Raw genomic sequence first — 13,466 nt, 5'->3', positions numbered from 1 at the left:
AAAAATAAAAATTTAAAAATCTCTACTTCTACAATAATACAACCACCACCAAAAAAACGACATTTATGACCAAAGGCACTTGAATGCTTCACAAGGCATGCATATATTTATGATGTGTGAAATCAGTAGTAGCTTTTTTTTTATTGATAACATTCAATACAATAAGACATGGTGTTACATCAGTGAAAAAACAGCATGCATCATAAACATATACACGGAAACAACTAGGACAAAGAAAGGCGTAAAATAAAGAAAAACAGAAATATAACTTTAACAAAAAGAGGTATTTCAATCATTTCATATCAATTATAAAAGAGACCAAAGAAATATAAAAAAAACAAAGGAACTCTGAAAAAAGTTAAAGCCTTTATTTGTATAAAAAGCCACCCTTTCCAGAGAGTGCTTTTATGTTTTTCTCTTTGGTCTACAAATAACAAAAACAAAAACGTTAAAGTTAAAATAAGAAAAATATTCAAAAGAAAGGTTTTCATCTTCCCTCCTTATGCCCCCAAAATCCCCATCTTAAAATCACACCTCCGATGGATTCAGTGTAGTTTCCGAGCGGCACCTGAAGGCACCACCAGTCCTCCATCAGGGCCGACCCCTCCCGTCCCCTCCCCTCCCCTTCCCTCCCTCCTCCATCCCGGCTCACCTTGCAGCTGCCAGGCCCAGCCGCACACAAGTCCGCCCGGGGGAGTGTGGAGCGGACAGGCCGTGTGTGTATGTGTGCGCGTGTGCGTCCCGCCCGCTGAAGCATGGAGGAGCTGGCCAGAGAAAGCATCAGCCTGCTGGCCTCGGCCTCGGCCAAGCCCCCGCTGGACGTGGCCGGGCCGCGGCTCGGCTCCCTGGGGGCCATCTTCATCATGCTGAAGTCCGCACTGGGCGCCGGACTCCTCAACTTCCCCTGGGCCTTCGAGAGAGCCGGGGGCATCCGCAGCGCAGTCACCGTGGAGCTGGTGGGGGACATATCTGTTTTTTTCATTTTTTAAAGATTAAGATCAGATTATAGATATTTCGTATTTCTAGCAGATGGATTTTCTCTGCTTTGCTGGTTTTCCCCAAAGATCTCAAAGCTGGGTGATGTCAAAGTACTTTTTATCTATTTTTTTTTTATTTATTTTTTTACATTTTTCTAAGTAATAGATCTATTTTAGAAGTATTTTTATATTTATTTTTTGAGGCATTTGATGGAATGTTTGTTGGAGGGGAGATGCATCTTATCTGCAGAGGCCTGAATCCAATTGGGTGCCTCAATGAGGTTCAATTAAGGAGATTGTGATCTGTTCCACCTGATAGGACTGGCAGTGGGAGACTTGACCCCAGCACAACTTTAGATTTTTTCCCTTATCTGACTTTCTGGACAGTTCACCACCTTTTAAATCCAGAGGCTTCTCCTCTTTTTTTTTTTTTTTTTTTACTTCTGAGTTTTCACAATCCATCACTCGCACTCTACAGGTCTTAAACATTTTTTCTAATTTCTAACACTAAATAAGTTTCTTCCTCTAGTCCCATCTGCCTAAACTGAAACCTCATAACCTTGTTTATCGCTTTGAGCTTGAAAACTGATTTGAATTAAATATTCCTGTTTGAGTCATGTTTTTTTGACATAAAGGGCTTCCCAAACTCCCCATATTACTCCTCTAAATTATAGACTCACTTTAAACGACAGAGCCCCATTAGATTAATCTATGGGTGGGGAGATAATAGTCACTACAGTCAGTCATTATCCAGTCTCTCTCCTAGTGAATGCAGTAATATTATATAAAAAATGAACGTAATCCTGATTTTGCTGACCCCTAGAGGTCTCCGGACTCCAGTTTGGGAGCCACTGATTTAGTTATCTGGCCTGAGAACAGGGTAAGGGACCACTAAACTCAAAATTGTGGCTATCAAGATCAAGATTTCCTTGTAGTCAGGAGGCAGACGCTTGCTAGACGGGAGGAGAGTGAACAGGTGATTGCCGGGATGAGTTGGGTCTTTGATGATGGTGTTAGCTGTCCTAAGGCAGCGTGTGTTGTGTATGAGTGCCATGGTTGGTAGTTGTGTCCCAGTGATGTTCTGGGCAGTTTTAATAACCCGCTGTAGGGCTGTCTGCTCGGCCTTGGAGCAGCTGGCGTACCACACCGTGATGCAGTATGTCAGTATGCTTTCTGTAGTGCATCGGTAAAAGTTCACCAGCAGCTTTTGGGGAAAGCTGGCTCTCTTCAACCTCCTCAAGTAGTATAGGCTCTGTTGCGCTTTACCCACTAATGAGGAGGTGTTGGTTGACCGGGAAAGATCCTCCGTGATGTTCACTCCAAGAAATTTAAAGCTGGAAACTCTCTCCACCACGTCACCATTTATATGCACTGGGTTATATTTGCCGCTCCTGGACTTCCTGTTTTCTTTGGTGTTGAGGGCAACACCAAATACTCAAGCTGCGCAGTCCTGCTTTCTACCTTGTTAGCTCGTATAAATCATCCCTTTATTCTCCTCTTGTCGTTGCTGTCCTCCTCTCCAGCTTCCACTCTGTCTTCTTGAATAAACGGCCCAGCAGCAGAGGAGGAGGGCTCACCGGCGCTGCAGCTGTCAGACACAGGGGCTCCATGGGCTTTTTTCTTTTTTTCTCTAGTCTACTCCCTTCTGTGTGAAAGTGTTGGCCGGTTCGGTGAACTAATGTCACGCTGTGCATATTACAGCTTGACGTTAAATGCTTGAAGAAACAAACTTGAGGATGATGGGGTTTGCTAGATGTATTTTCTGTGTCTTCTGATGTTTTCAATGGCCTTGTAGGAGAAGCAAATGCACTTGAAGCAGTTTGGATATTAGTCTGTCTTATAGTGGGGAATTTGTCCATGCTTATCCCTTATTCAAGCTTTCTATTTCCTTTCTGCTTATACTTAATGTGGTATATACTGTCATATCTGGCCGATACCAGGCTGAAATGAGGTTAGTAGGCCTATAGGGCATGTTCCTCAATTCCAAAGTCTGATACCAACAGAAAATCAGTGACTTATCACACAAAAAAAGTTCTTAATATTGGAGAAAAGCAGATTAATATTAAGATTTTTGTCCCGTGATAAACCCCCGCCCCTCCAAAAACCGATCCAAAGTCTTAGATGACTGAAAATAACAGCTACTATTGATCAGTACTTACAGATCAGTACGTTTTAACTTAATGGATGTCGTGCAGTGAAAAGCGGTGCTGGTGCATCTCTGCTTGTGCCAGCGAACCTTTAGAACGGCTCTGATTTTTCTCCTGTCATCTCCTCAGATTGTGTTGGACACTGTAATTGGGGCGAAGGTCAAAAACTTGATTTGACCGTTTCTTCTTTTTTTTTTTTTTTTCTCTCCATCTCCCAATTAGTTAGACTGCAATGATCCTAAATACTTGGCTGGACAGTAACTTTGGAGCTTAATTGGATCACAGACTTGTTGTAGTTCTCAACTTCTAAACCTTGGATCTTCTATAGAGCTCATTTGCGTTTCCAAAATTGCTTGTACTTGCATGTTGATCAATGTCACAGATGATGACTAATTCCAGATTCTTTGGGAATCAATAAGATGGAGGATGCCTTGTCGCCCCCCCCCTCCCCCCCCCCCCCCTCCCCCCCCCCCCCACACACACACACCTCTCCCCAGTGTTTATTCTTTTCTCCCTTTTGCAGTTTCCCTCTAGCTGTCTAGATGGCATTTCCCTGGTTAATGGCCTATGGGAAAGTCAGCGATTTGTCTTCCTCTCCTCTCATTTCAGTTCAGCAGCTCTCACCGCTGCTCATCAGCATATAAACCCAGAGGAAAGCCAGAACACAGTGGAGTTTTCTTACTTGAACTGTGTGTGTCAACAGGAGTGTTATTCAGCAAAGGCAACATTAATTCTTTGGTACACTTTCTATGGCTAACATAGTCTTGAACGTTTTGAAATGATCAGGTCAATCAGCATTATGATATCTGATTCTTATGCATGTTAGAAATGCTTAATCCTATGATGTTTAGCATTTATGGCAGCTGTTAAAATTTCAAGCCAAAATAATGTTGAGTGATATTGATTTGGTCAGGACTTCTATTCAAATTTGCATTGACAATTCACCATCTGTATGCCTCCCAGCTCTGGGCCCTGAACCAATCCCCCTCTCCCTTGTTCTGATCACTTTCTCCCCTCTCCTCTTCCCGTTAGCCCTAATCGGTGAAAAACTCAATTGTACACGAAATATGAAATGTATTTTCACTTTTTGACTTGGTATGTCAGTAGGGATATCTGTCAGGAAATGAGTCCTTTACCTCTCAGTTGTAAAGTCACAGTGTGGCAAACAGGTTCGTCACACTGATTTGCAGAGCAGCAGAAGGCCACAAATTCAGCAAAGCAACAGTAATTGTATTAGCGTTATTTATATAATTCACCAATATAGGGTGCCGTGAAGCAATAAAAGCGTACACAAACGAAAAGATGAGACTAAACATTTATTTTGACTCATTTCACATATGTATAATATTTAAACAGCAAATATATTTCCCATGCTCATTGGATGATATCATTTACTAATACAAGAAATATGTGTGTTGATGTTTTCATTTGCATATTAATCAGGTGTGAGATATCAGCTTTGAGTTAAATTTTGATCTTTAATTATAGCGTCCCCATCAGGCCAATCAGTGTATTTAAAAAAAAATGCCAGAACAGTGAGGACACATCGTCCCTCAAGGTGTCCGACCCCCCAGTTTCATCACTTTGAAGCAAAAATTCTAATGTTAAGACATGAGGCCAGAGCTTGTGTGTGTGAACCGCCTCGACCCTCCCAAACTAACCTCATGTGTTTTCTCTGCATCTCTGACCTCCATCCAGGTCTCCCTAGTGTTCCTGATCAGTGGTCTGATCATCCTGGGCTACTCGTCGTCCATCAGCGGCCAGTGTACGTACCAGGCGGTGGTGAAGCATGTGTGCGGGCCGGCCATCGGCCAGCTGTGTGAGATCTGCTTCGTCTTCAACCTCTTCATGATCTCCGTGGCCTTTCTGGTCATTGTGGACGACCAGCTGGAGAAATGTGAGTTGGAGGGTCGGTCCGTTGTGGGTCAGGGTGGTGTGTGTGTGTGTGTGTGTGTGTGTGTGTGTGTAGGTCTAATTATGTCTTTGACCCCTACCCACCTATATTCTTAACCAGACTTTTGCTGCCGTGTGTGTCCTTGTGTGTCTGTTGTGTGTCTTTTGTATGGCTGCTGTGTCTTTGTATGGCTGCTGTGTGTCCTCGTGTGTGTGTGTGTGTGTGTGTGTGTGTCAGTGTGCGGCTCCCTGTATGAGCTGGTGAGCGGCCTGTCGGAGTCGGACATGCCGTACCACTGGTACACAGACCAGCGCTTCGCCCTGCTGCTGCTGTGCGTCTTCCTCATCCTGCCGCTGTCCATCCCCAAAGAGATCAGCATCCAGAAATACATCAGGTCAGCTGACACACACACACACACACACACACACACATAGGTGACCCGTGTCACATCTGCACATCACATGCTGATGTGTGTGTTTTGATGAGCCACACACATGCGATTGCACACAGATGTATAACACACTCATATAACACACTCGTATAACACACTCGCCATACCATACCAGTGTTGTTATAGTTTGGGATTTTTCATCAGTTTATATTTTTCTACAGTTTTCAATTTTCATTTTAGTTTAGTTTTAGTTAGATTTCAGTGTGGGTTTGGCTTTTTTTCTTTTCTTTTTTTTAACAAATATTTAGTTTTTGCTTAATTTGATGTAGTTCTAGTTCAGTTAGTTCAGTTCTAGTTGTAGTATTTTTGATAGGAGTGGTATTTTTTAACGGTAGAATGAGAGAAGTTCAGAACAGGTATTTTGTTTATGTTTGCAGCAGGTATTGTGTAATACAAATAATAAATCATAAATTCTTTTCGGAATTTATTTACATAAAATTTTCAATTGCATTCAGTAAAAATAGCCTAATAATTCTCTGCCCAAAATTCACTATTTTGTTTTACCCTGCACATAAAACAAAGAGACGAAAAATTTCAGTTTAGTTTTTGTCTTAGTTTTAGTTTACGATAATAACCTTGATTCATACACATGCATGTGATACACCAAGCACAACACGTACATTTACACAAGTCAAACATGCCTGTATCTGGAAAAACTGAGTACTTGACATGGGGAAAAATAGACTTTATTGAAGGTACTGACCCCTGTGGTTTCCAGTAGTTCACTCACATCTGTTGTAAATTAACTAAAACATCACAGTGTTTTGTTAAACTTTGTGTTTTCATCAATGTCCTCTCTCAGTGTTCTTGGCACTCTGGCAGCGACCTACCTGACCATAGCCCTCATCATCAAGTACCACACTGTGCCTACAGTACAGGTTCACATCGCGCCCCTCTACAGCAGCGGGTAAGTGTGTGTGTGCCACCATGGCTAGTGAATTCAGAATCAGTCTTGAGAGTAGAAGTAGCTGGCTGAAGACAAATTGGCTAACTACAGTGGAATATCATGGGATTTTGTGCGGTGTATTCCAGACAGGGAAAGTCAGGAAATTTGATCAATTATCTGGGAAAGTTGGGGAATATCAAAGAATTTTACATATGGGCAGTGCTTGTAAATGATGAGGTCCCGGAACACCGAGGGGTCGGTGTTCCCGCGAGGGAAAAGGTTCCGGAACATATCAAGACAACAAGCGCATTGGAGGCACGGTGGTGCTCAGTACAGCCATACAGCTTACTGTAGACCTAACAGCCTGAACATTACTAAATCACCGACTATATGACCTTAGAGCTCCGACTACTGCTGACCTATAACAATATTTGATTATTGCATAGGCTACATAATGCTCATTTTTACAAACCTGCCCTTCAAGTAGTGGACTAAAGATATAACTGTGCTGTGCACAACATAAAATACCCACATACTTGGCTGTGAGACATCCTAATCATACATAAACACATCAAGGAAACTGCAATGGCTTCAACCATTTACCAGACAAATTCTGGCTTGAGTAGTTACGCATCAATATTCAACACAAATACTTTCATAGGATATCTATTTTAAACGTAGGAAACAATGTCAGCGAATAATGAAATGACAGCAATAAAACGTGTCATGGTCGTGCCATGCAGCTAGAAGTCGGCCTAAATGCGACACTCAGCTGGACCGCGCTGGTTTGGAAATGCCCACATTGATGTGGGGCTTACAGCCCTTCACTCAACCAATTATATTACCAATTATTTCTGGACACTCAACATAACATGCGCAATTGCCCACATATTTAACTGCGGGACTTACAGGTCCGCACTCCAAATAATTTCAGTTTTAATCTATGCAAATATGAATTTAGATGTTATTGTCCCAGCAGAGAACTGTAACACGTTTTACAAAAAAAAAAAAAACATGCTTACCTTGTCTAATTTTCCAAAAATAGTCCACACAGCGGACATATGGACAGCAAATTCAACTGTCTTTTAGCCATGACGATGGGTAAAGTTTACCATAACACACTCTGCAGAGCAGCTCACTCATGTGTGACGTGATTACTATGCGCTTGTTGGTACTTTCTAATACGGTAATCACCTGTCTTCATATGGAAATGAGCCAGTTCGGTTTTTGGAAGGGAGGGGAAAGGAAAGAAGAGTCAACTATTGGGACTATTACATGGCAGACAAAAAAAAACTTTCATGCCACCAGAGGTACCGGGTCCACGCAAATAAGTACCGGAATGCAGGTAGTCCAAAACCGCGAGGTGCCGGATCCTGTTCCAGCAGGATCCGGCACAAATTAAGCACTGCATATGGGTCACTTTACAGGAATATACCAGAATGTATTTTCCAACTTGTTTCTCACATTCATTGCAGTAGATGGTGATTTTCAGCCTAACTGTATGGAAAACCAGACTGTTCATCCCTTTTTGTGCTTTATTTATTCCACCTTGTATCACAGTGTGTCACCAAGTAGAAAAAACCTTTCATTGTAGCAAGTCCCACATTACCAATGTATACCCATAATCAAAAGATTCATCACATTATTATCAATTACAATTCACGGTTAAATGCAGTAATAATAACGTAGACAGAAATCATCATAGTTCTATCATATGTAACTAAATTCAGAATCCCATACTGCAAATCATTGAAAGAAATGTACACAAATATTACAAAATCCTCTTCATGAGGTCATCACTTAGCATGATTAGAATCACAGAAATCATGGATGTACAGGTCATGCATAGATATTGGCAAGACTGTATGTACAAAAATCTACCTCACTAGTTTGGGGTGTAAGTGAAGAAAAGAGTGAAAGAATGAATTAAAATGAAATGCCAAACAGTAGGGCTTTGTGCGGGGATACATGTGCGTGTGTGTGTGTGTGTGTGTGTGTGTGTGTGTGTGTGTTTGACAGTGGGGGATAATGGGCACTGTAAAATGTCAGTACGCTCCTTTTTCAAAACATCAAAGTTTCATCTTGTAGGCCATCTTTCCCATTCAATAAATGCACTTTATCACCGGAGCGAGTCGGCGTTACGAGGTCGTTTCTGGGAAGTATGGCTGTCCCGAGCCTTGTCCATAAATCTGCGTTGAATCCAGGCCACCGGGACACACAAACTAGATCAAACCCGCTCCATTCCTCTGCTCTGCCCCTCTCCTTAAAGCACCGTGTCACCGTTCAGACGCCGTCTGGCGTACCGGCTCCCCTCCCTCGCTCTTGTCAGCCGCGCGCCTCTGATTGACGGATGAACTCTATAGTGAAGCGTCTTTCAAATGTCACGGCATTAGAAATTGTGCCCTAATAGTTTGTTTTTTTTGCCATTTGTGAACTCCGCCAAATGACTCGTCTGTCTCCTCCTCTCTCTCTCTCTCTCTCTGTGTGTGTGTGTGTAGGATCAGCTCCTGGGCCTCCATGTTCAGCGTCGTCCCGACCATCTGCTTTGGTTTCCAAGTGAGTGCGGCATTTTAAAATGTGTTTGCGGTACGGTGCTGTGGAAAGGCTGGAGGCCATCGAGTATGCAGCTGTGTGTGTGTGTGTGTGGATATATATGTTATACATGAGTGTTTCGGGGCTGTGAGACTGTAAGTGTATGCACATTAAAAAGTGATTATCCAACAAGTGAACACATGGGAGACAGCATGAAGCCTGCACATCCCATTCGACATGCAGGTTTATCATGAATCCGCTCTTGGTCCAGTATTTCAGCTTCTCTCTGTTACTAAACTATGACGAGTTCTGTCACTAGGACCCAGACTTTCTCAGGACAGTGTGTTAAGTTGAGCGCAGGTGGAGTGTAAAGGTCAGCTGGCTGGGGGCCGCCATGCTCCACGGGCGCTCGGCAAGCCCGAGCGTTGTCATATTTAATAGCGGAGGAAAAGATCACACCGTCAATCTGAGGCGGGACGGACTGATGTGTAACTTACCAAGTTGCCACGGCAACCCCCTGAAGGATTCTGCCCAGATCTAATAAAAGGAGGGGAAAGTGAGGAAAGGATTGATGCATGTCCACCTTCACCCTCACACACACACACACACACACACACACCTCGCTCAGCCCCCGAGGGACGGAGTGATTGCGGTGTGAGGGGGTTGAAAAGGGAACTGATGAGATCTGGAGAGGAGAGGCGGAGGGAGGGGAAACGAGATTGAAGAAAGCGGAGCGGTGGCAGCTGGGAATCTGGTCAGGACAAAAGGCTCTGCGTTGTGACCCCCGTGATGGTTTACCGCGCTCTATTCTAGCCTTCGATTCAGTCCTGGTCTCATCTCGGTTCATCACACCCTCAAAAACATCAGAGATAATAAGACAGAAAGACCCTCGGATCCTCGCCGATGTCCCGGTTAGAGAGAGACTCCCGGATTTCACAGCTGTAGTGTTTGCTTGGTGTTTTCACTGGTCTTTTTGTGTGTGTGTGTGTGTGTGTGTGTGTGTGTGTGTTTCAGTGCCACGAGGCGTCCATCGCCATCTACAGCAGCATGGAGAACCAGCGGCTCTCCCACTGGGTGTTCATCTCTGTGGTGTCCATGATCTTCTGCCTGGTCATCTACTCCCTCACCGGTCAGCATAGTCTCATGCTTCCCCTCTCTTCCACATCACTATCTGTGTTCCCTTGTTTCATTTGTCTGTCTAGTATCACATGCCCAGATCTCTCTCCACACACACACAGTATCAGTTCCAGCAGAAACGTCAAAAGGGGAAAGGGAAAAAAGAGTGTCCACTTACTTCGACGCTCTTTTTTCATTGGATAAACTGGAAACTGTTTCCGTGTCGGGTCTGTTCACTTGCCCATTGTTTTTGACTGAGCGTGTGAGGTTTGTCATTTGACATCAGACGTGCTGCACCTGTCGGTGACGTGTAAGCCCTCTTCCTGTCTCTGTTGCAGGGGTTTATGGGTACCTGACGTTTGGCAAGGACGTGAAGGCCGACATCTTGATGTCGTACACCGGTGACGACATTCTGATGCTCATCGCTAGGCTCCTGTTCGGAGTCTCCATCATCACCATCTATCCCATTATCCTACTGCTGGGCAGGTCAGCTGCTTTTAACATCCGGGGGCTTTAGTCTAGTATGTGAATTTACTGTATATTGGACTTTTTTATTTATGCCGCGTTCACTTCACATCGGAATAATTGGATGACACTTTGTTGTTTACAACTTGGAAGCATTCACCTTGTTGGAGCGACCGCATCCAAAATCATTATTTAGGAATTTAAATTTGCCAATAAACCTACTGCAGCAGATATTGCCGGCATTTTGTAAGTAGAGTTGATTGTATTAGTGTGACTAGAACTGATAATTTTGATTTTTATTACCTGGGACTGCCAAAATTGATTCTCTGCCACGTTGCCGTCTGTGTTGATACAGTTCCACAATGTGTGAAATCAATTGGGAGATATGGGAGTGTACAAAATATGTTTTCAGATATTGTATTTGCACTGTGATTACCATTCAGAGGCTGATACGAACAGTTTTTCCTGATCTGCAGCTTCTATTTACGATAAATCCAACATGACGTGAACAGCATTATTCATAAAGTGTGAAGTTGCCTTTCCAAACCTAATTCTCTCTGACTGGGTGGCTCAAACGCACCCTTCCCTCCACACCAGGTCGGTGATCCAGGACCCCCTGCTGAGCTGGCGGCGGCGGCGGGACGCCCCGGTGACGGAGGGGTTCGAGAGCCGCAGCCGCTACGTGCTGACGGTCCTGTGGATCACCATGACGCTGCTCATCGCCATGTTTGTGCCAGACATCAGCAAGGTCATCAGTGTCATCGGAGGGATCAGTGCCTTCTTCATCTTCATCTTCCCAGGTGAAGGGAACAAACACACGCACTAACACTCTTCATATAGATGCACAGAATCCACATCTTCTCAAGTTCTTTGCACTTCTATCCCCTTGAACCCTGTGCTTGTCTTGTGAACAGGACTGTGTCTGGTCTTTGCCATGCAGTCGGAGCCAGTATCCTGTAAGACCAGGTGAGACTGCAGTCTTCCTTCCTAAAGAAAAACACTTTATTTATTTATTTTAAAAGTAGGCTGGGCACAAATCCAAAGAAATACTCGGGAGCCAGAGAATGAATGTACTTGGAAAAATAAGTGGAAACACTTGAGTGGGGGAAAAAAAAAAGTGTTTCAGTCCATAAATTGGCCTTTGTCAGCATGTCCACCCTTGGAGCAACCTTGAACATGAGCAGTTTTCTTCCTAACAGCAACTGAAAGCTTAAAAAAACTTACTCATTGTCTGGAAAGTTATGTTTCTGCCAGCCACCTGAGGTTTATATTGTGTGTGTGTCGGCCCCCACATGATGAAATCTCAGGTAATATCTCTGCTCTGATTTTGAGGAGATGTTTAAAAAATTACACTGATTGGCCTAATGGGGGGGAGATAATTAAAGGTCAAAAATTTTAACTTTGAAAGGCCATAACTGCTGCATTACTGGTCCGTTTTTGAGAAAATTGGAGGGAGGATGCGTCTTGTTACTGTTTTTCTGCCGTTTAAAAAAATTACACTGATTGGCTTAATGAGGAGCCTATAATTAAAGGTCAAAATTTTAAACTCAAATGTTATATTTCAGATACCACCGGTGCAATTAACTTGGAGGGATGATGCAGTTTGGTTTCTGGGGTTTAGAAACATTTCACTGATTGGCCTGATGGAGGCGCTGTAGTTAAAGGTCAATGATTTTAATTCAACACTGGTCCAATCCAATTTTGATGAAGTCTGGAAGGATGATGCATTTTGGCACTGCATTCTGGCATTTTGAGAAAATTACACTGATTGGCCCAGTGTGGGCGGCATAATTCAAGGTCAAAATTGCAAACTTTGAAAGGCCATAACTGCTACACCACCTGTCTGAAACTTGGAGGGATGATGCATCTTGTTACTGATTGGCCCAAAGGGTGCCTGCATCATTCACTTGTTACTGTTCTCTCGACTGATTGTCTTCTCCTCTCCAGACTTGTGCTCACAGTCTGGGGCATGGTGACGCTGATCTGCGGAGCATTCATCTTCGGCCAGAGCACCACCATCGCTATCATGCAGCTGCTCGGCAAGATCTGACCCTCCTCCTCCTCCTCACCTTCATAATATTCTGTTGTCATGGAGATGGTGGTGACGAACTACCACTCCTCCTGTCCCCCTCCACTGGTATCTGGTGCTCTTTTTAACACGGAGATGACCCCAGAACAATCCCCAAAACTTGCAGCTATGGGCGGTCTGTCACAATGGACTAAACTTTCCTTGCTCCTTCAGTATCCATCTGTGTGTCACTTTCACTTTGCACCCTGACCATGACCCTTGTCCCGCCCCCCTGCCGGGTTGAAAGCCTCTGGTATTTTCTGCAGTTTTGTGGTTGGCTGGAAATTATAAAAACAAGAGGTTGTATCATGGTTGAGCTTCTTTTATGTCACACGTATTGGGCCTTGTAGAGAAACAAATCCATAGCCTCTCTGCACTAAACCCTTATGTATATCTAAATGGATCAGGGATTTGGAGCAGGATGGTGGTACAGTAAATTGTCTGTTTTTGCATCATAATTACACCTACCTGGGTATTCAGAAAAGATTTACATATGTGGCTGAAGTGGAAAGGCTATGTATTGATCGTGGGTGGGGTCTTGGACATCGTTTGTCACCAACAGTTCCGGAACTCTTTCCCTTGACACTGTCAGGTTAGGAAGTGGTTTCACTTCATTTGCACAGTCTGCACACTGCCACTAGAATATGTGATGAAGGAGCCTGGATGGGAACGTTTCCATTGACAGAACCTGTTGGCATCCACTGACTGTAGAGCCATTCTGTACATGTATGTTGATATGTGTAAATACTGTCATGTTATATCTGTTTTGTACGTTTAAAAAAAACAAAACAAAGAAATAATGTACTGTACTTGTGTTGCTGCATTCCCACTTGAGATTTGTAGTAGTGTGACTTGCAATTTCATTTGTAGTTATCCATGTCACAAGTTAGCATTTAGTCATGTGTGTGCAGTGAATCTTGTATGGTGAAT

General features: G+C 43.6%; 1 protein-coding gene across 1 annotated transcript; it reads left to right on the top strand.

The window, feature by feature from the left end:
• Window positions 1-755: 755 nt before the first annotated feature.
• slc38a8a (solute carrier family 38 member 8a) lies at window positions 756-12,518 on the top strand. The gene is made up of 10 exons (XM_071897865.2): window positions 756-956; window positions 4,823-5,021; window positions 5,256-5,412; window positions 6,272-6,376; window positions 8,854-8,911; window positions 9,902-10,016; window positions 10,342-10,489; window positions 11,066-11,268; window positions 11,383-11,434; window positions 12,416-12,518. The coding sequence occupies exons 1-10, from the start codon at window positions 756-758 to the stop codon at window positions 12,516-12,518; spliced, it is 1,341 nt and encodes a 446-aa protein (XP_071753966.1).
• The last annotated feature ends 948 nt before the right edge of the window (window positions 12,519-13,466 follow it).

Source organism: Centroberyx gerrardi, chromosome 4 (assembly GCF_048128805.1).
Source record: "Centroberyx gerrardi isolate f3 chromosome 4, fCenGer3.hap1.cur.20231027, whole genome shotgun sequence".
NCBI classification, from domain to species: Eukaryota; Metazoa; Chordata; class Actinopteri; order Beryciformes; family Berycidae; genus Centroberyx; species Centroberyx gerrardi.
The sequence above is the reverse complement of the archived record's forward strand: the minus strand, read 5'-3'. Positions and strand labels throughout refer to the sequence as shown.

Excerpts from the sequence above, each read along its gene's own strand:
- slc38a8a (XM_071897865.2), top strand. The coding sequence starts at position 756 with ATGGAGGAGCTGGCCAGAGAAAGCATCAGCCTGCTGGCCTCGGCCTCG. Across the intron at positions 10,490-11,065 it reads ATTATCCTACTGCTGGGCAG|GTCGGTGATCCAGGACCCCC; the intron begins GTCAGCTGCTTT and ends CCTCCACACCAG. Across the intron at positions 11,269-11,382 it reads CTTCATCTTCATCTTCCCAG|GACTGTGTCTGGTCTTTGCC; the intron begins GTGAAGGGAACA and ends TCTTGTGAACAG.